The sequence below is a fragment of the Mchenga conophoros genome, linkage group LG6, assembly GCF_057382185.1.
Source record: "Mchenga conophoros isolate Kocher_MC1m ecotype Shallow Benthic linkage group LG6, M_conophoros_male_GT1.1, whole genome shotgun sequence".
In the NCBI taxonomy this organism is placed as follows: Eukaryota; Metazoa; Chordata; class Actinopteri; order Cichliformes; family Cichlidae; genus Mchenga; species Mchenga conophoros.
In genome coordinates, this window is record NC_140531.1 from 1,233,224 (window position 1) to 1,255,327 (window position 22,104).

The 22,104-nt window shown below is 47.1% G+C and overlaps 1 protein-coding gene across 2 annotated transcripts; it reads left to right on the top strand.

The window, feature by feature from the left end:
- The first annotated feature begins 422 nt into the window (after positions 1–422).
- Positions 423–20,418, top strand: ero1b (endoplasmic reticulum oxidoreductase 1 beta). Of its 2 annotated transcripts, none has more exons than XM_085275779.1 (16): positions 423–986; positions 4,965–5,084; positions 8,167–8,250; positions 8,436–8,477; positions 11,187–11,269; positions 12,610–12,683; positions 12,950–13,070; positions 13,144–13,190; positions 14,034–14,045; positions 14,132–14,158; positions 14,889–14,981; positions 15,323–15,569; positions 16,402–16,471; positions 16,831–16,917; positions 17,649–17,782; positions 17,877–20,418. In XM_085275779.1, exons 1-16 carry the CDS (start codon positions 822–824, stop codon positions 17,935–17,937), a joined length of 1,467 nt encoding a protein of 488 aa, XP_085131905.1. In that variant the 5' UTR covers positions 423–821; the 3' UTR covers positions 17,938–20,418. The 2 variants fall into 2 exon arrangements, with proteins under 2 accessions (XP_085131905.1, XP_085131906.1); XM_085275780.1 differs by lacking the exon at positions 423–986 and adding an exon at positions 1,639–1,793.
- Positions 20,419–22,104: the final 1,686 nt, after the last annotated feature.

Below are 22,104 nucleotides of genomic sequence, written 5' to 3' on the forward strand. Positions count from 1 at the left end.
ATTGTAATTTTAAATGGTTTAAAAGCACGTAGAATAGCATATGTAGGCAAGTATATTTCTCCTTTTTTGTTAATCAAGAAGGAAAAACAAAAAACAAAAACAGGGCAGGGTTCGGTGGTTGAATCATCCGTCCCCACCAATGCCCAAACCAAATCTACGCTCTTGCTGCTCTACCTCCTGAGCTACACCCCACATAGAAAGCGTCAGGCTTGGAAAATCCTGCTTGTATGTTTGCGTGTGAAGGAGACATGTTGTATAAAGTAAGAGCTCAGGCAGAGTAGAAAAGCGCTTTGTAAAAACCAGTCTATTAATCTAACAGACACACCCTACAACAACTCCAAACGCATGCAAAGTGGCGACAACTCCCACAGGAAGACAACGCTGTCTTTTGTGTAGCTGGTTTTAAGAAGTTTTCCATTGTTTCTTTTATGTTATATTAATTTACTGTTTAGGGAAAAAAGGATCGTGTTTTGGCTCCGATTGAGATCGACCTGTTATAGCTGCAAGAGCGAGTTATGCATTTTATTCTGAAATTTTAACCGGAAGTAAAAGTCATTTTTCTTGCGCTACCTTGAAAATAAAGTGGAGGCTGGTTGAAAGCGCCTCTTAAGTCATGTAATTTTTTTTACAACATGACTCTGTTTACGTGGGGCAGCTAGGAGTCTAAATATCCACGTGAGACTCCTTGGAGATCGGGCTGTTGGTTTGGCGACACGCTGCGGATGATACATTTCTGCTAGCCTAAAGCTGCTATAGTTAGCTAGCTACTACTCGCCAGGTTTGACTTTCTTGTGCTTTCCAAGCTGATAGCGCAGTGAGTGATGTGGAAAGTAACGTTTCAAGCGTTCGGTGTTTTGCTGTTGGCGTGGTTGTTGGGAAACTTTGTTCTGGGCTGGTTTCAGCAAAACACCAAACCCCAAACGCAGCACAGCGAGCAGCATCCGAGCAGAACCTCGGAGAGCCAGGACCAGAGCTGCTTCTGTCACGTAAGTAGCCCCAAACACGGAGCTTTTGTCACCGGAAACATACAGTTTGTTTTTTTAATAACATAGTTTGTTGTTCTTCATGAAGCTTGTAATCTGCGAAAGTCATACCACAGTTTTGTTTTTAGGAGCTTCCAGCACTTTCTACTGTCATTTTATTTTGACGTCACTGTGTACGTGAGATGCTAGTTAGCGACTGTCCATGAGTCCACAAATTGTTTTATTTTCTGCCATTTTGATAAATAAATAGATATAGTTACAGTTGACCGACTAAATTGGTATTTAAACCGAAATCTCTTCTTGTTTGTACTGAACAGTGAGTTAAGTCCTTAAAGTAGACTAATGAGCAGAGTCGAGAGCGCTCCTCTTCTTCCTCTCCTCGGACCCAGCAGCGAGTTAAACCAGCCGAAGTTCTTGCGAGTTGAGCGAAAAGCGTGGTGTGATCTGATTGGCTGTGTCAGAGCTCCCGCTTTACAGCCTCCTCACGGACATTGTAGTCTTTTGCGTGGAAGTTGCCAAGTGTCCCTAGCGACCTATAACATGTAGATGACTACAAACAGGGAGGCTCCGTCAGAGGGGCGGCGTTTGTTTTGACAGCGGCTTGTTTGTAGGCGGGGCTTCTGGCGGCATGGAAGTGCGGGTCTGTGATGACAGCACAGACATACAGCTGCTGCCGTGACATTTGGACAGTTACGTGAGGGGGAAGTTTTAATTTGAAGGAAGTTGAGACACAGAAAGCTGAAGGCGAACAACAGGATGCTGAGAAAAATGGTTCTTTTCCTGGCGCTCAGTGGACTGCTGCACTCTGAGGTCTGCTGTGGTTTGGTGTTTGTCATTAGTTTTTTGTCACAGTAAGATTGTCTTTGTGTTTCTGTAGTGTATATATAAGTATATATAATACTAGTGTAAAGGGTTTACAAAGGTTTCTAAAATACCCGCACGTAGTTTAGGTGTACTGCTCTTTGCAGAGCTGAGCAGTTGCTGCCATATGTTTTGTACGGTCATATCTTTGATAGCTTGAAAAGGAAAAGCCTGTTGTGAAATATAAAGAATGTGAAAGTACTTTACAAGTTTTTACAACTACATACTTGTAAAGTACTTGTTCGGTTTTGGTTCGAATAACTTTCGCTCTCGCTCTCGCTCTCTCTCTCTCTCTCGCTCACACACACACACACACACACACACACACACACACACAGACACACACACAGACTATTTATTTAAATGCAAAAAAGCCCCCAAACAATACAATGTCCATCTTTACTCAGTATTGAGGAATCATTGCATTGGATATTTTGTTAATAACATTTTATTTATGTTTCATTTTCTCTTAATTTCCAGACTAAAGTATTAATGAAGCATTTGAGACTCTAATCATGAGCTAAATGAACCGAAAGAGTGTCCGGAGCTGTTCTCCAGCCAGTTAGAGCAGATGTTTGGTGAGGTTTGAGGCTCTACCTGCTGTGCACAGAGCTGAGCTACCTAACAAAACTAGCCAGAGCCATTTGACTGACTGTTTACCAAGCTTCTTAACATGTGAATGCTGGGTTGTGTAATTCTTCAGTTCAAACACATTTGTAGGTTTTAGTCAGCAGCTGACGGTTTATAGAGCAGACAATGGGCTGTCGGCTTGGTGGGTTCAGGTAACACAGTGTGATGGATGTATTATGTATGAACGTGCAGGTAGGTGGTGGTTTATCTGATGGAGGAGCATCATCACCTGATCCTAATAGTTTTTCTTATTTTCTTAATGTCATTTCTATAACATGATTATAAATTTGTAACAGCAGCAAAATTACAATCCAGTCTTTATCAGAAATGTGAACCCTACCTGGGGGTGGGGGTTGTGTCAGGAACGGTATCCTAAATGTTTGCCAAAGCAAACGTGGCTCATTGATAAGAGGAGGCGAAGCCACAAAAAGACTTGACAGCAACTGTAATGTCTTCTAACAAGGCGCACTTTAGATTCTTACAGCGTTTTAATTTATTGTAAAGTTATAAAGAGAGCTGCCATCTATGGGTGTCCACAGAACAAGAAGCACAGTAGCAGGTGTTGTGTTCCTTTACATAAAACAACAGTTTTCCATCATAAATTCATGCAAAAGCGTACAAAGTGCTGCATAAAAACCCCCACCAAGTAGGGAACAACTGTCTAAATGTCCAAAATAGGGATGTGAGACTGCATGCACCTGCTAATGCTGCATGTTGCTGTCTCTATGAACTGAGTCTCTGGATCCATTTCAGCTGAACTTGTGTTTTAACTGTTTTGTTCTATCATGCTGTGGTTAAAAAAATCTTTCCAGGAATCTGTTCACCCAGATTAACTCGAGTCAGTCGGTCAGGAAGACCATTTAAGAACGGGATGATGGTTACTGCTCCTTAAAAACATGACCAGCTGACAGATGTAATAGTGGGCTGCTGTGTCTGTAACTGTGTTCAAACAGACACTTTGGAATAAAAGCTATACATCTGCTCCTCTCCTATGTGAGATCCCTCAGGGTAGGGCTGTTCGATATAACGATATATATCGGATGACGATATAGAAACATCTATCGTTTCATTTTACGTTGTCGTTTGTTTCGTGGTGTCGCAAAATAAACTGTTTACGGCAATATTTGTTCATGGTTCTGATGTCACTGTAGTGGTTATATTCATTTCTTCAAGTTCTCTCTTTCTCTTATATTTAATATAACCACACTACGGACAGTAATACCATTGTGTGTCCGCTGGTTTAGTTTCCACATGAACCTTTCACAATAAAGCTCAAGATCCTGTTGAGACTTTTCAAAATAAACTGAATGACGTGAAAAAGTAGATTATTTACAGATGAGAAGTAAAAAAGAGCCGCCAGGTGCTAAAAAATAAACCTTAGACTCAAACGTTAGAACAGGCTTTTCCCCGCAGCACGCCGTGTAATAAATACTCACAAAGAAAACGGCGCCGTTACAACTTATGACTAAAAATGTATCGTTTCATGCATCGGTTAAAACACTCGACTCCAGCTACAGCTGGAAACACTTCACACAAGTCGAGCTGCCCGAGATTCACAGGATTTACAGAAAATGTTCCATGTTTGTGATTTATATCGTTATCGCGATGATAGATGTTTTATATCGGGATTTGAGATCGTGGTCATATGGCACAGGCCTACCTCAGGGCTCACTTCTGTTGTCACCCATCAAAGTAAGAGCTTCACGGCAGTAATTTTGTCTTTAGGTGTTACATCTCCCAGTGAAGGCGTAACTATTATCACTGACTTTTGAAGTGCTTTCAGGCTACGTCCACACTAAAACGTTTTGGCCTCCCGTCCACACTGAGACGCCGTTTTCCTGAAGGGAAAACGCAGCGTTTTGAAAACGCTCTTGAAAACGCACACGTTTCAAAAGGGAGCTGCCCCGTCGCAGTGTGGACCCTCGAAAACACAGACTTTCTAAAACGATGACTCATTTTAGTCATGTGATGCAGTCACGTGACCAATTAAGCTAAGATAGCGGAGGGCATTATACAGCAGTCGCCCTAAAAAGGATGAATATCCGTTTGTTCATGCTCCAGATAGCTTTCCTTCAAAGTCTTTAATTCTCACTCGCGTTTGCGCAGGACTGGAACGTCAGCGTTTTCATCCGTTTCAATGTGGACGCACACCTCTGTGAAAACGACTGAAAACACCAGTGTGGACGTGGAGCGTTTTCAAATCCAGCCGGGCTAGTGTGGACGTAGCCTCAATCTCATCCATGGCAAAACTGAGGCTGCCGAGTCTGGACTGATCGTAAGAGTTTGAACAAACGTCAGGGTGCAGACTTTGACTTGTACTGCGTGACGTCAGTCAGGTTTTAGTTTCTAGCACACAGCTTCACTTAAAACATCTGAAATGACCCGGACATTATGATTATTTTTACTGTTTTAGCATGAGTGGAAACACTGTGACACTGTTATTTAGAGATGAGGTGTCATTAGTAAACGAAGTGTCCTGCTTTGCTTCAGCTCACAGGCGTCCTGGATGACTGCTTCTGTGACGTCGAAAGCATCGACATTTTCAACAACTTGAAGATCTACCCCCGCATCAGGAAGCTGACAGAGAGAGACTACTTCAGATACTACAGGGTAAGAGCTGCGTCTTCGCTCCGGCTACAGTGGAAGCACAGTGTGGCTCAGTGCAGTAGTAAAAGTAGTATGTAAAAACAGATGGAAATCACATGGATCTCTTTTGCGTGTGTGCGCACATGTTGTCTTTTTGCAGGTCTTTGTGTTTACTGGCACATGTTGTCACAACATGATTTACTGTTAGACCTCAGTGGTCTGTGTCCTCCCACAGTAAGAGCACACCGTGAACATGCAGACACTAAAGCCGGTGCACCTGAGCGTCACACCAAGGACGTTCTTGTTTTAAATACAAGACCCAGAGATGCTACAGGACGAATCGGTCACGGTTTATTCACAGGCCAGAAAACAAGAATCAAACAAACAATCCTAAAAACAACATATACATGAGCATTCCCAGGAATACATGAACACAATTCTAACAAAACTTCTAAAGTTCGTTAGAATAACACTCAGTCCCACGATGCAACTGCTCCCACAACCCAGAACGAATCTTCTTTATTTTTCAAACCGGGGGAGTCATTTCCAGGCCGGTCCCAGGAGGACGAGGAGAAGCCTCCCATCTCAGTCTCGTCCCATCACAGCCCAACTTATGCTCCGCCCTTGAGCCGCGCGCTCGCTGCCACAGCGTCTTCCCTCGTGGCATCGCCCTGCAAGCAGAGAAGCATCGTCTGGGAATTTGGCCTGGTTTATAGCCATGGCGATCCTCTCCCAACACGGCTGCACCCGGTGAACAGCAGTGGAGTCACTGCTCACAAACGCAGGTAGAGGTGCAGCTGTGCTACGCCCCTGACGAGAGGGCAGCACACTGTTGCCATCGTCTGGCTTCTGCGCGTTCCTTCCCTTCACATCAGGGCCTCCCTCAGTGCTCAGCCAGCTTCCTTTAAACAGGCCCTTTCACCAGCTGATAGGCCACGCCCACACCTCAGCAGGTAATCACTATCAGCCAACTTGTCCCAAGCCCAGCCAGTCCACAGTGGGTTAAAACAATGTAAAAACATCAGAATAGTTTCATGCAAATAAAAACTACACTCACAAATAAACACTAAAACCACTGATGAAAGACAAATATAAATTCCCACTGTGGGACAAACATGCTGTGAATGCTTTGGGACGTCCTTTCCCTCGACTCCTGCCGTGCAGCTGTTGGATGACACGGTCCTAAACATCTGTGTAAATGATTCTCACATAGAATCATGTAGCACTTTCTTTTCCTTTCTTCTTGTGTCTCTAGTTTGGGTGTTACAGAACAGGAAGTGATGTCTGAATCTTGTACCGGTGTCGTGCTACACTGTGGTTTGACAGTGCTGCCATAAAAAGTCGTGCAGTCTCCTGGAAAGAGCTACGCTTGATGAAGACGTTGCTGCACTTCTGTCTAGCTGTGTTTTTATTAGTACAGCAGTCTGAACAGCACTGGTGTAAAGTCAGCAACCACGAGCAGGTAAATGCTGTCAGGCGCAGAGGGAGCGAGACAGCAGACTGATCTGCAGCTCTGATCTATATCAGCTGCTCCAGTTCTGTGAGCTTGTAGATCATCTCGTTTTTAAGGAGACCAAAATGCTGCGCACCACCTCCCTCAGCTGCAGCTTGCAGCACAAACATGTTGTTTCTGGCAACACTAAACGGGATCGATCTGTGCTAATCACCGTATGTGACCTTTCAAACGGCTGACACATTCAAATCTTTTAATGCCATAGTGTTAAACATGTTTTCACAAATCGATTGTGTGCGTTTGGTGTAGGAGGTGGGGTGGAGGCTCAGGGGTCGCCTGTAGCACCGTCACACTGAGGTGCAGCGGCGCTTGAACAGGAGGCCGGCTGCTCTGTTGGTGTCTGAGCAGCACACACACTGTGCTCATTCATTCACACTGCAGACCTGAGGCCACTTAGATGGATGTAGTGCGGGTGTCACTTCAGTGTGACTTGTACACAGACCAGAGTGTACGTGGAGAGAAGACGCACAGCAGACAAACACTTTCCTGTGTCTGTTTCAGTTCAGCTTCCAGCTTCCTCTGCCCTGCTGCCAGTCACACGCGTTGTCTCCCACTGTCGCCGTTCCTCGCTGTCAGGACTGGCTCACCGCGTCACGCTGGCCCATCCGTCTCCCGATTAGGCGTCGCACCCTGACGAGAGGGCAGCGGGTCCCTCGTTTCACCTGGCTTCACACATTCCTCCTCATATCTGGGGCCGCTCAGCTAGTCTGCTTTTAAAAGGTCACAGCTGATAGGCCACTTCTGGACACACCCACACCTCAGCAGGTGATCCCTATCAGCTAATTTGTCCCATGTGCAGCCAGACCACGGTGGACTAAAACAGAGTCAAATAAAACAATAGAACCATGCAAATTCAGTTTTATTTCCACAGCGTCAAATCACAACAAGTCTCCTCACGGCGCTTTGTGTCGTACAGCAGATACAGAGAAACACCCAACAATCACATGACCCCCCAAATAAAAACTACTCTCATGAATAAACACTAAAAATGAATAAAACCAATGTACCATAAATACAAATCTCCACCGTGTGACACACACACACACAGTTGTGTTGTAACCAGTGCTCTGATTGGTACGCTTCAGAAAGGCCAGTGAAAGTTTCAGGCTTGTGTCTGTAATGGTTTTAATATGTTCACGTTGTGAGCGAGCACGAAACACGGTGGGAGTGGCTGAGTATACCGTAACACACACGCATCATAGTAAATATGTGTTCTTTGGATCATACGGTGTTTGTGTGAATGGCGGCGGGGCGAGCAGGATGCTTACAGGTGAAACGAGCGTGTGTCCTACGTGCACGTCAGCAGCTGTCCACAGTCAGTGGGCACTGGCCTCCGTTTGCTTCCCCTGTGAAATCTCCACTGTCCAAAAACACGATGTGAGCCACGCACAGCTGTGGAGCCGACGCTTTCACACGCCACGCCCTCGTCCTTGATTTCTCTCGTTCACTGAAGCCTGATTGAGCCTACAGTGACAGGCAGCGAGCGTCTGCTTGTCCTTCACATGTGGACGAGCCACTGCTTGCTTCCTGCCTCGGTCATAATAACAGTAATAATAAATGAGCAGGTGCTGAGTGTCTGTGTCTGTGCTGCAGGTGAACCTGAAGCGACCGTGTCCTTTCTGGCCTGATGACGGACACTGCTCCATCAAAGACTGCCACGTGGAGCCCTGCCCCGAGGTCAGCCAGCCTTACTCCAACATGGTCTCTTTTTACTGCCTGTCAGTCACACGTCGGCTCGTTGAGGACGGAGACGACCGCCTCCTAACTAGCTGTCACATACTGCATTAAATGTATTTTCTCAGGGGAAGCTGTGTGAACATCGTCACCTATCATTGTTTGATGGTCTGTGTTCCGTTTCACAGAGCAAGGTTCCTGTTGGCATCAAGTCTGGGAACTACAACAAGGTGAGACCAGCTGTTCCTGACTAAGCTGCACCACTTGGAGTTACCACGTACAGCTGTGGTCACCTGCTTGCCTGCACATGAGTGCTGTATATATTTGGACTGTTGTTTTTCCAGGGTGCAGTTCCTGCAGCTCAGGACTTTAAAAGCCAAGACTAAGGTGGAGAAAGGTGCAGATATTTTGGGTTTTCTCTCACTCTGGCTCAGAGGTGTAGACCGGGCACTTCTGCTGGTCTGGTGTACTCCTGGCTGATATTTGACTGCGTCGGTTTCAGTGATTCACATGTTAAACAGCACATGTAACATGGGGGTGCTGGAGGACACGAGTGGGCTGACACACGGCACCTTCTTCCTGTATTGACTGTTGGTGCTCCCTCCCAGACACCTCTGACCAATGAGTGGACTGAAGAAGAGTGTCAGTGGGTAGTGAGTGTGTAGCAGTGTTTGTCATCATTGTGTGTGCAGTTATGAGTGAAGCTTTGTGGTGTTTCCTGAACGTTTGTGCTGTGCACCACAGAATGTCAGTCATGTGTGAATCAGTCCTGCTTCAGGTCTCTGGGTGTAACTGCAGCTCGTGCACTAGTGCACTGCAGCAGTGAAATGTCAGGAGTTTGTTTCACTGCTTGACATATTAACACAATTTCTACCAACGTTGTTAATTTAGCCGAGGTACTCGCTGCCGCTCGGGTCAACACCAAACCCAAAAAGTGAGTCGTGGTCATGAAAGACGAGCAGCTGATCTTCAGCCTGAGCTGACAGAGTCACAGCAGTGAGGGGAAGTCAGGTTCTCCACAGGGACCTGTGGGATCGTGCCAGGAAATCCGACTAAGTCAAAGCACTGCTGGAGCATTCTTAGATCCAAAGGCTAAACACCTTCTGGTTTTGATGTCATCATCATTATTGTTGTGCTGTACGAGGCACTTTTGTGCGTTTTGTGTAAACACTGTCAGGTATGGAAGTATTGATGCGTCTGAGCTGTGTGATTTGCACGCAGGTTTGTGGGTGAGCCTCGTTCCCCTTCCCTCTGCAGTGTTGTGTGTGTTTGTGCTAACCAAACAAGGACTGCTTACCTGATCAGTGGTTATGACACTTTGCATATTAATGATCATAACCTGCCCTCCCAGCCCGTTGTTCACTCAGTGGGCTGGTTTCAGAACCGTGGGAACATGTGGCTGAGTCGTCGCAGTGAATCCACGTTAGGTGGACATGCCAGCGCTGCACTGTTGTGCACGCGCTCTGAGATCAGACAGCAGACACTTGCTGTGACGGCGGCCTCGTAGCTGCTGTCGTCTCTTACTTTAGAGGAAGTTTCAGAGCTGCTGCATTTGTTCCAGCACTTTCTGGACTGACCGCACACACAGCCACTCTTCTTATCTCCTCTGATAGCTTCTACGTGGAGACGCTGAGAGCAGAGTGTTTGTCGCTCTTGGCCAACAGCCTGGTGTTTGCCTTGAAATGACCCAGAAGTGTTTGCACATCTGCTCTGGTCTCAGTCAGGGGCAGATGTTTCCCGACCATCAGCTGGGAGACGCAGCCAGACTTAAAGCGAGCCTTTCTCAGAGTGGCAGTGAGAAGTACCAGAGGTGCTTTGACAGTCAGGGAGAGGTCACAGTGAAATCAAAGGATTTGAATATGATAGAAATATTAAAAACTCCTCTAAATGTAACTGGGACGCAGAGGCTGCTGTTTCAGGCACAAACCGGTTTGACTGCTTTTGCTTGGGTACTACTGAATGTGTCCTTTTAAAACATGGCACCGAGATTGGACGAGTCACATGTTTGTGCTTCTTTGTTTCAGTTCCTGAAATATTTCACTTTGACTGAGCCAAATAATCTCATTTAGAAGATTTCAGTTTGCAGCTGTGTTTATGGAGCACTCGCTGCTCCTCTGATTCTTCATGTGAGTCAATGGTTGGACCTGGGGGTGGAGCTGGAACTGGGGGAGGAGCTGGAGCTGGAACTGGGGGAGGAGCTAGAGTTGGGGCTGGGGCTAGAACTGGGGGAGGGGCTAGAGTTGGGGCTGGGGGTGGGGGTTGTAAAAGTGTCTGTGCAGCAGATATTTCCTTACTCTTCGTCTTGATGTTCACTCAGAAACAAGAAGTATTAGTTTTTTCTTCCGTTGTTAAATCAAAGCACAGATTTATAAGAATCATGTATTGGGCTCACTTTTCATGACCGAGCGTTGTATTATCAGGTCACACTGGGCTGTGCTTACCTGGCAGGAGCAGAAGGTGAAGCAGGATTTAACCTCGGAGTTATGTTTGTGTCTTTGTGAGACGGTTGAGTGTTGGGCTGTTGTGTACAGCAGCTGTTGTTTGGGGCGATCGTGGCTCAAGAGTTGGCGGTTTGTCTTGTAATCGGAAGGTTGCCGGTTCGAGCCCCGGCTTGGACAGTCTCGGTCGTTGTGTCCTTGGGCAAGACACTTCACCCGTCGCCTACTGGTGGTGGTCAGAGGGCCCGGTGGCGCCAGTGTCCGGCAGCCTCGCCTCTGTCAGTGCGCCCCAGGGTGGCTGTGGCTACACTGTAGCTGCCATCACCAGTGTGTGAATGTGTGTGTGACAGGTTGTGTAGAGCGCTTTACAAACACAGGCCATTTAGCATTTTACATAATTACAGGCTGGAACACTTTCATCGAGCCCAGTGAAGTAAAGATGATGTGAGTGGTGTCATTACTGTGATAAACAGTGTTATTAAGAATCCCTCCTGTGTCCAGTACTCGCAGGCGGCCAATACGATGTCGGACGTGGTGGAGTGCCAGCAGGCCAAGGAGCTGGGGGCCATCAACAGCACCCTGAGGTGAGTCCACAGACCTCCTGCTCTGTCTTTATCTGCAGCTTGTTTTCACCGGGCCTCAGCAGCTCAAACATTTACCAGTGTGTGACCGGCAGCTGCTGGTAGTTTTCCACCAGGCGACACTTCAAAGTGCAGACCGAGCCCACCGGGGCTCTCTCCTGCAGGAACCGTGGAGGTTCCTTTGTGAAGCAGCGGACCGGCTGGTGCAAACAGACAGGATGTGACGGTGCATTACAAACACCAAGCCGCTTTACTCACGTGGGTTTGAAATGTAACAAATAAAGAGGCAGGAGGCAGCATCTCCTGATGAAAACTCACATCACATCCGCTGATGTGGCCAGATGTGCACCTCTCAGACCGTCTAACCTCGCGTGACGCAGTGACCACACGACTGAACGCTGCTCCGTGTTAATGACACGTCGGTAAAGAAGAACCACTCCATGATTGCTTTGTTCTGGTCGGCACTTCCTCTCCTCCAACAGCAGCGCCGCTGTGACGTCATTTACAGTTTGTGCTGCACGTGTGCACGGCAGTCTGCGCCTTCATGTCGTCCCTGCCCACGCAGCACAATGCAGTGAGCTTAGATGACACGTCAGAGCTGAAATGCACAAATCGGACCTTTACATGCATCTTTGCATATTCTGATCCTGAGTCAGTTTTCACAGGGCGGCTGTCAACCTCTGGAATTGAAAGAATCCTTCGATCCGGATCAGTTATTAGACGTCTGGTTTAGCGACTTTATGCTCGTCTTGTAACCCTCCATGTGATCTCCCAGTCTCATCTCTTAGCAGAATATCTCACCCATGTAGTGTTTAGAGAAGTTGAGCTTCTCTTACTTCCTTTCATTTAGTTTAACCTCGTTGTGTTTACCTGGAATTTGAAATGGGCTTGAGCTCATCACAGATCTGAGCCATCAGTTCTGGCTGCACTGGTTTCTCCCCTGTCTCTGCTCCCAGTGTCCAGTTTGTGCACCTCCTCACACACAGAGGCGCAGATGAGACTGGGCTTAAGCAAAGGCACGTGTAATAAACTGACAGCGACTCCACAGACGCACACTTAAGTGCATGTGGAGTTTGCATGTGCAGTAAGGGAAACATCCCTGCAGCTTTTGCAGGGTGATGCTGGTTTCAGACTCACGTGACCTTTACTGGAAACTGTTTAAAGTCAACAGACATCCTTCATTAAGAATCAAGTGATGGGAGACGACGTTTAAGAAAAGTTTGAAAATGAACATTTACGTGGACGTTGTGATCAGACTGTGATCTCCTGTTTGGTCTTCATGTCTTGTTAGCTGTCGAGTAAAGCTCACAGTTAGAACGTGTGTGTATTTTTTCCGGTTCCAGTAACCAGAGTAAGGAGGCGTTCGCTGACTGGGCGAGACACGACGACGCTCAGGATCACTTCTGTGAGCTGGACGGTGAGCATCTCTTTCTCTGCGTATCTGTGAGGGCAGCACTATGAGGCATCAAACTTCACACCCAGGGCAAATTCCTCATTTACAAAAACCCAAAGTACAAACCTGTAACAGGCACGATGTGTCCTTATTCCAGCTCTTTACATGAACTTTCCTGTACTCAGTTAAACGGCACATTTGTAGCCGCACTGCTAAGAAGCAAATATCTCTAATGATGACCCCGAGCCACTGCCATCACAGGCTTTTTTAATCCATGAAATGTGTTTCAGATGAGACGTCTCCAGATGCCGAGTATGTGGATCTGCTCCTGAATCCGGAGCGATACACCGGATATAAGGGTCCGTCAGCCTGGAGAGTGTGGAACAGCATCTACGAGGAGAACTGCTTCAAGTAAGCCTGGAGCTCCCTGCACAGAGATGCTCATCTTTGAGGTGCTACTGAAAATGTGTTTTTGTGTCCACAGGCCCCGGTCGGTGTATCGACCTCTGAACCCTCTGGCTCCCAGCAGAGGTGAGGATCAAAGTTAGAGCTGCTACCGGCAGACGCGGCTGAACAGTTAGAAGAGCAACATGACAGGAAGCTCTCAGAAATACTTCAGTTAGGTCGTTTATACCGACTACTGTCTGCATGTTTGAGAGCCCAGGAAACAGCTCGTGAGGTGCTGTTTACGCGTTTGCTGTAGAAGCAACCCGCTGCTCGCCTCCTGCAGTCTGACTACAGGCCGGTCTTTCTGGAAACGGTGACCGGTGTGGAAGAACCGGAATGGCCTGTGCAGGCACTCGGCTCCCTGACAGCACACCTTCATTCAGGTGGCAGACTGTGCTGGCAGCATGACATCACTTCAGTCTGCTATGAGCACAACTGACAGCATCCAAACAGGGACACAACTACTGCAGCCGCGTCTGGAATGGCACAGGCCATTCCGGTTCTTCCACACCGGTCACCGTTTCCAGAAAGACCGGCCTGTAGTCAGACTGCAGGAGGCGAGCAGCAAAGACGTAAACAGCACCTCACGAGCTGTTTCCTGGGCTCTCAAACATGCAGACAGTAGTCGGTATAAACGACCTAACTGAAGCATTTCTGAGAGCTTCCTGTCATGTTGCTCTTCTAACTGTTCACACATCAGTGTACCTGCTTCAGCATGCTAGCCTCCTCCTGTTTATTGCATACTGCGTCACAGGGTACTGAATAAAGAGCTGGATTAAAACGCAGGCTCTTCAGTGTATTTTTCGTGCACCCTAGATGTCTGTGTGTGAAACTAGAGCTCATACGTTCAGAGGTTAGTTAGTGTGTGGTATGTGTATGCCTAATCACTGCACCGATCTAACAGTTTCCTTCTGTTTCTGTGTTCAGGAGACGATGATGGTGAGTAAACTAAACTTCTGTTGACTTGGATGTGTTTCAGCCGTGTTGAAACCTAACTCTTCTTGTCCGTGTCGCTCGTGTTGCAGGGGAAGGTTTCTACACCTGGCTTGAAGGTGGGTTCTGCCTCGTGTGCTCACGCCTGCACCACCCAGACTGACCTGAAGAACGCTGTTATCATTCTTTGTCATGTAAATCACATAAAGCTGAAGCGTCTGTGTAGCTACAGTAGGCATGTCACTTCCTGTGGTTTTCAGCGTCTGTGTTCTGAAGCTGAACTGGTCTCGTCTCTGCTTCCTCTGGAAGACTTTGTGTGGGCAGGCTGACTGCTGACAGGAGGCCACAGAACACAGAGCTGTGGCTCATCACAGCCTGATGCGTAGATGCCGGACGCCTCATGGTGCTGTGATGAAATGCTGCTTCAGGCACTCCTGTGGATGTGATGTTCCACGCCGTTAAAGTTGTTGTAGCACACCCCCTCTCTGTGATGAAAGCTGGCCTCTCATGTCACGTCCATGTCCCTTATTTAAAGTCCTGTGCTCAGTAGCTGCTGGGTCTTCTGGATCTCTGCACCGTCACAAGTAGAGCTGATGTCCCAACACTACCAAACACATTTATTACAGATTTTGAGGTTTTCATCACACAGTTATATCTGTGGGATAAGTCTGCCTGTAGTGTGGCGCCGGGTCCAGAGTTCTACTGTAGTTCTGGTTGATGTTTAAGGCAGGACTATAAATCAGACATCTCGTCCCCCAGTGTTATACAGTTTTGGGTGGACTGAAGCTTTAAGCTGAGCTTGGTTGGATTCTGATTTTAAGAAACCCGTTGTCATCGCTGTCTCTCCAGGTTTATGTTTGGAGAAGAGAGTTTTCTACAGACTCATCTCGGGCCTCCACAGCAGCATCAACATCCACCTGTGTGCCGAGTACCTGCTGGACGGTACGACATCATACAGAGCAAACACAGCTTGGGTGTTATGGCCACCACAGTATTGTTTTATTTGGATGACAGCGTAGTGTGCTAAGATACCAGCTAATGTTAGCTAGCTTGGTTAGCAGCCACCTGCTAGTTATTGCTAAGTAACAGACTAATAAAATAAATCACTGACCAAAGCTGGAGCTCGACCTGGGATCATTACAGTACACGTCTCTTTAGCAGAATCTGCTGAAGCACGGCTGATGAGGCGCATGTACATTTTGCTTTTGGGATTAGTTATGCTGATGAACTGACTCAGTGATGGTGTTTTTCATGCTGTAAGCTGTTGTTGTTTGGCTCTTCAGAGGGATGGGGACGCTCAGTGTGGGGTCCAAACGTCCAGGAGTTTCGTCAGCGTTTTGACATGGCAGAGACAAAGGGGGAGGGCACGCGACGCCTGAAAAACCTCTACTTCCTGTACCTGATCGAGCTGCGGGCGCTCTACAAGGTGGCTCCGTACTTTGAACGAGCCATCGTCAACCTATACACGGGAAATGCTCAGGAGGACGGAGAGACCAAAGACCTGCTGCTGCACATCTTCAACGAGATCAAGTAAGAAGGAGGAGCTTGATTGTTGTCAGGAGAGTCCAAGACCAGCACGAGCTGAAACCCATGGATATCTTAGTGGGGTTGTTTTGTTTCCTACAGACTCCCATCAGGAGTTAGTGGGACCTACTACATCAGTGTTTTATTTTCTTATTTGACCCCTTAAAGAAAATGTTGTGGGGTAAAGCAGCTTCCGCGACTCAGTATAGACCCAAACGCCTGGAGTCGGCACCCAGCTAAGCTGATAGCTTCCTCCCTCCATGGCTGCCATGGATGTGCTGCAGTCCTGTAGAGGATTGCGCTGTTCCGAAAGCTGTTGTGACCGAGCCTGTAGCTAACACAATGTTGGTAATGAGCAGGTTAAATGATCCACACAGCCCAAAGATCACGCTGATCGCTGACTGTGGTGTCCATGTTGTTGCCTGCCACATGGTCCATGCTGTGTGATGCTGCACACCAGCATTATGTTATATTATATGTACATGGCACCAAAGCACATTAGTCACTTCAAAGCTATTCTTAGGTAAAGACCCCACAGTAATACAAAGAAAACCCAACAGTCACACGACCCCCATGAGCAAGCACTGGGTGACAGTGGGAAGGAAACTCTCCCTTTTAATAACTTGATCTAAGACGGAAACAGAGACGAATTTGCATTTAAACAAGTTCAGTTCATTTTTGCTACGTAATAGGTTTGTGGGGAAAAATCGATCATCAGCAGATGAGAAGCTGTCACATTGAGACAAAGGCAGGCCCTTCCTACAGCAGCCATAAATACTATATTACTTATGTAGAGTATTATTATCATCATCACTGTTTCTGGACCTGTGTCTTCTAGAGCCTTCCCCATGCACTTCGATGAGAAGTCCATGTTTGCTGGACACAAACTGGAAGCCAAAACGTTAAAGGTAAAAACTAAAGCTGCTACGTCTACATATGAACATCAGCACATGAAACTCTGTTCAGTCTCCATTCTGTATTATACTTCACCTCCTTATGTGAAGGTGTAGCTGTGTGTGTGTCTGTGTACTATCCACTCTGTTGTCCTGTAGTAGTGACAGAGCATCGTCCTCTGTGATGTGTGTTTGACGAGGTGTCTGGTCCTGTGTTAGTCAGCAGTATAAAGAGGACTGTGTCATGATGCTTGCTGCTGCCCTGGGTTCAGTCACTTTCTGCACAGCATGAGCAGCAGCGCAGTCATAGTCCACACCTCTGCTCCTGATTGTAGTTCTAAACAGTCTGAAACAGCGTCCTGTTCTTGTTGCAGGAGGAGTTTCGTCTCCATTTCAAGAACATCTCCAGGATCATGGACTGTGTGGGCTGCAGTAAATGTCGCCTCTGGGGGAAACTGCAGGTGCGTCTTTGCGTGTGTTCATCCTAGTTTGTGCATTTTAAAGCCAGCACAGTCTCAGATCTGCAGGTGGAGGTCAGGTCCCCTGATGTGGAGCCACCATAGAAGCCTTCACACTCGCCGTGTTAGAGCTCAGGTGTAAAAGGCTACGTGGCACTGAGTGTAATCACAGTTCCACAATAGTAACTGTGTAGCATCATATATGACCGCACCACGGTGTCCTTAACACGTCTTCAGTTTCCACAGCAACACATCATTGTTAGGGCTCGAGTCACGTGTTGTCCCAGTGCGTGAACAAATGTCAACTTTAGACAAATCCAACATAACGCTGTGTGCACGCTGTGTGCACGCTGCAGCTCTGTGTGTGCTCTTTCCCGCCCGTGATGTTACTGTCAGTTTACCCGTACAGTGTTCCTACAGCCTCTGTGTTGTTCAGGAAACAGTCTAAAAACATCTCGTTCTGTAAATCAAACACAGGTTTATGAGATGCTTTATTTGAATGTAACAGCATCCCAGCATCTTTGGAACTGGGCTTGTGTAGAAACGTCTGTAATTCAGAGTTATTGCAATAAAACTGTTTAAAATAAAGCTTTTTGGGTTTAAATGCACCGTGGTGATTTAGAGGCCAATCTGCCCCCAAACAGTGCATCAGACTGCATGCTCCCCGTCATGTGTCTGTGATTTGTAGGCTTGGTCCTCAAACTGAAGTGTTATAGAGTTTGTGTTGTGTGCAGACTCAGGGTCTCGGTACTGCTCTGAAGATCCTCTTCTCTGAGAAGGAGATCAAGAACCTTCCTGAACACAGCCCATCCAAAGGCTTCCAGCTTACTCGTCAGGAGATCGTGGCCTTGATGAACGGCTTCGGCAGGTATGCTTCTGCTCCGTGTGAGCGTGGGTTCCTGTCCACAGGTCACTGTGCACTGTCCAGCAGTCTGACGTGTCGGTGCTATGTGTCTCCGTAGGTTATCCACCAGCATATATCAGCTCCATCACTTCCGTCAGCTGTGGAAGGAGAAAAGGTAACAGGAGGCGATGCTCCACCTGGACAGCAGGCGTCACCGTCCCACACTGCAACAGACTACCTGCTCTCAGAAGAAGGACCTGAGGACCAGCAGTGACCCCTGTTTTTGTCTCTATAAGCCCCTCCCCCCGTCACACATCATGAATGTTAATTCTTCAGCCTCCTCTCGCCTTCATCAGAAAATATTTGGAACATTTAAACCGACACGTTTTTCTCTACTCATGAAACTTGTCCTCAAATTATTTTTGAAAAGTAAAAAGCCGCAGATGTTGATGTAGGACAACAGGAACAGAGCGAGGCCTCGGCGGCGAGAGGCCTGCCGCAGCAGGAGACGCTGTGGTTTACAGCTGCTGGGGAGAGCCGCCCTCTGCTGACCTCACATCCTGTTGTCTTTTATACTGACACCTGATTTCCTGTAGAAGAAGGAAGGAGTCTGTCAGCGCACAGCTGCCTTTGTGTTTGTCTTTACCTTTTACTGTTGTTGCTGTGCGTGTGTGTGCGTGCGTGTGTGTGTGCGTGTGTGCGTGTGTGTGTGTGCGTGTGTGCGTGTGCGTGTGTGTGTGTGCGTGTGTGCGTGGGTGTGTGTGCGTGTGCGTTTGCGTGTGTGCGTGTGCGTGCGTGTGCGCGTGCGTGCGTGTGTGCGTGTGCGTTTGCGTGCGTGGGTGTGTGCGTGTGCGTTTGCGTGCGTTTGCGTGCGTTTGCGTGCGCGGGTGTGTGCGCGTGTGTGCGCGCGTGCGTGTGTGCGCGCGTGCGCGCGTGTGTGTGTGTGTGTGTGTGTGTGTGTTGGCCAGTACAGAGGAGCTGATGGGATGCTGTTTCCTGCTGTGTGGTGGGTGAGCCATTTGCTTGGCTGCTGTTTGGCTCCAGGTCTGTTGGCTTAAAGACACATTTGTTTAAAAAGTGTTAGAAATGAGGTTTTGCTTCAGTGTCTTATTTCACACTGTAAACTGGATTTATTCACACAGAAATCAAACGTCTTTTCATACGAGTGAAGCTGAGGATGACAAGCACAGGTTCAGGGGTGCTGTGAGGAAAAGCAGCTGTGCATGATTCACAGCTGGATCCATCCATGTTAACAGAACACAAACAAACCGCCATGTCAGCCCCACGGTGATTAAAAAAGATCCACCTCCTCAAACTAATCGGGAAACGTCTTTTTCAGACGAACTCTGTTTGCTCAGCAGTTCAAGCAGCAGGTGGACCAAAGAATTCTGGGTTGCCTTTATTTGCATTTTTATCCTTTTGCTTGTTGAAGCTATTTTGAGCTGTTACTTCCTGATTCTCTGAGTAGATGTTTAAAAACAGAATAAATGCTGTGATGCAGCATCAAACCCACACTGCAGCTTCTTTAATGCTCTTTGTTTTCTTTGTAAAGTTGAAGTAAAAATAGGAATGTCATCCTGCTGCAGCTCTGTGTGTGTGTGTGTGTGTGTGTGTGTGTGTGTCTGTGTGTGTGTGTCTGTGTGTCTGTGTCTGTGTGTGTGTGTGTGTCTGTGTCTGTGTCTGTGTGTGTGTGTGTGTCTGTGTCTGTGTGTCTGTGTGTGTGTGCGTGCGTGTGTGTGTGCAGAGGGGCATGCCAACTGAAGAAGGAATTAAATGAGAATTTTGAACAGTTTTTCAAACAAGCAAGAACAGGTTGAGCTGTTTGTTTGTTTGTTTGTTTGTTTGTTTGTTTGTTTGAGCTGATGCTTGCTGAAGGTCCCTGCTGGGTTGTTAGCTGAGTAAGTGATGCCACCATGATGGACCAGAAAGACTTTAAAGATCATTTCAGGAATTGACTTGTTTTTAAAGCACAGGTGAGTTAATACTGCAGCTTTATAATGTGTGCCACCTGATCTTAATCATCGTTTGTATTCTAGTGCTAAACAAAAACAACATTCGCAGCTTTCAACAACAGAAACCTAAAACTAAGAAATCAGTTTGGTTTTTACATTTTTATGTATGTTTTGGTTGTTGAGCTGATGTGAGAGGGTCACGGAGCTGCCGCCGGGCGCGAGGCTGGGACCATTCACACCTGTAAAATGTAAGAATGGCTCGAAGCTTTCAGAATCAAAGATTTCAGATCCAGAATCCAGATGTTGTGATCATGTGACCCATCAGTTATTGATGTATTATCATTGGTTACTCTGTCAGCTAGAAGCCAATAAGACAGCAGATGAGGTGTGTGCTGTGTACTGGTCAGACATGCTTCAGAGCACACACCTCCCACTGTGGCAGTGAGTTAGCCCACTTCAGGCCAGTTACCCGACATTAGTTCCAGTTTGTGGCTCAGCCTCCATCAGAGGCGTGCAGGGAGACTCTGTGTGAGAGAGGGAGTGCTTGCCTTTCTCTGAGCCTCGCTTGCCCAGCAGCAGTCTTGTACAGTCCACTCACCAGCCTTAAAAAACCAAACCAGTTCAGAAGTCCGACACAAAAGGGTCAAAAAGGCTGTACCTGCGAACTTTATTTATTTGACAAGAGGAATAAATATTTCTGAACCCGAATGTGGTGTTTGCTTATTCTCTTCATTTCCTTTCACTGATTTATTGTGTCTGCCCCCAAAACTGAGTGCTGTCCTTCACTGGCTCTATGTCTTTATTTCACACCACAAACACAAAAGCTCAACAACAAAACATGTGAAGTGTTACAAATCTTACAAAAGCAGTAAATCTGTTAGAAATCTGGAGCTGAAGCTTGTCCCGAGCCGTGCAGCACTGACGGGAGTGGAAACGGTGATCGATACCCAACCGTGAAGTGATTTTCAGATGTGGATATACAACGCGTGGAGTGATTGGCTGCCTGGTTACTGATTAAATCAGTGTCGTTCCCACACGTGTGGCTTCTTCACCACCTCTTCCTGCTTTTCTCACAAAGTAAAAAGAGGAAAAACTTTCATGAGGAGCTTTTCAAGGATTTAAGAAAATGATCTGCTAGTTCCTTCCAGAAATACTGCCTACAGCCTGAATACTGTCTTCAAAGTGACTAATAAGTAGTTTTGGTCATTTCTGCCTGCCTTTTCCCACTTCATGAATTGCACTGAAGCACTCTGAGCTGCCTAACAATCCTCTCGGTGTCGTTTCAGTTTCCAAGCAATGCTCCAAGACGTCACGTGATGACAGAACAGCAACGTGTCCAGGAGGGGTGACAGACAGCCTTCAAGAGTGTAAGGAAACAAAGTCTGCCAAATGCAGATAACCCCGAGTCACCACTGAGAGTTCACACCGCTCTCTTTCTTCTGAAATAAAATGAACAAAGGTTGAGCAAAGTTTGGAGAACCAATAACCAATCAGCTGATTTCAGTTGGTGTGCAGGAGGAGGAAAATAATGGCTCAGTCTGCAGCGTGAGCATGGATGTTACTTTTATTATTACTGCACAAGGACGAGAGCGTGATGGTAAAGTAAACTGGACACATGCAGCTGCATTCTGCTGCTAACAGCATCAGCTGCACAGACAGCATGCTAACATGTTTGCTCTGTGCTCAGACCTGAATATATGGGGCGACCGTGGCTCAGGGGGTTGGGAATCGCATCTGTAACCGGAAGGTTGCCGGTTCGATCCCTGGCCTCTCTGTCCTGGTCGTTGTGTCCTTGGGCAAGACACTTCACCTACCGCCTACTGGTGTTGGCCAGAAGGGCCGATGGCGCGATATGGCAGCCTCGCTTCTGTCAGTCTGCCCCAGTCTGCTGTGGCTACAACTGTAGCTGCCTGCACCAGTGTGTGAATGTGAGAGTGAATGAATAGTGGCATTGTAAAGCGTTTTGGGTGCCTTGAAAAGCGCTATATAAATCCAATCCATTATTATTATTAATACTCAGACACAGATCACACGTGTGCGTCCTGCAAACCAGCAGCTGGGTTTATGTTGTTTCAGGTCGTTTTAGGGGGAAATGTTAAAATGGTGTGATGAGCAGCACAATGAATTCCTTTCTACTGGAATTAGTTGATGTGCTGGGGTTAGGGAATCCCAGCTGACCTGTCAACACTGCCAAGCATAGGTGGTAAAGCAGTACGCTGCTGCGTGTCCTGATCATCTTTATCAAATCTCATGTGGCTCCAGATGAACTTTTAATGAAGCATTTTGTGCATCTCCGTCTTTTAAAAAGCTGCAGAGGTCTTCTCCATTGAAGATATTTGAACACATTAAATTGTTACTTTTAAAACACATCTGGACAGATGTTCACTGCTAATA

Coding starts and splice junctions, on each gene's coding strand:
- ero1b (XM_085275779.1), top strand. CDS start 822: ATGTGGAAAGTAACGTTTCAAGCGTTCGGTGTTTTGCTGTTGGCGTGG. Junction 8,478..11,186: donor AGTCTGGGAACTACAACAAG/GTGAGACCAGCT, acceptor TCCTGTGTCCAG/TACTCGCAGGCGGCCAATAC. Junction 17,783..17,876: donor TTGATGAACGGCTTCGGCAG/GTATGCTTCTGC, acceptor GTGTCTCCGTAG/GTTATCCACCAGCATATATC.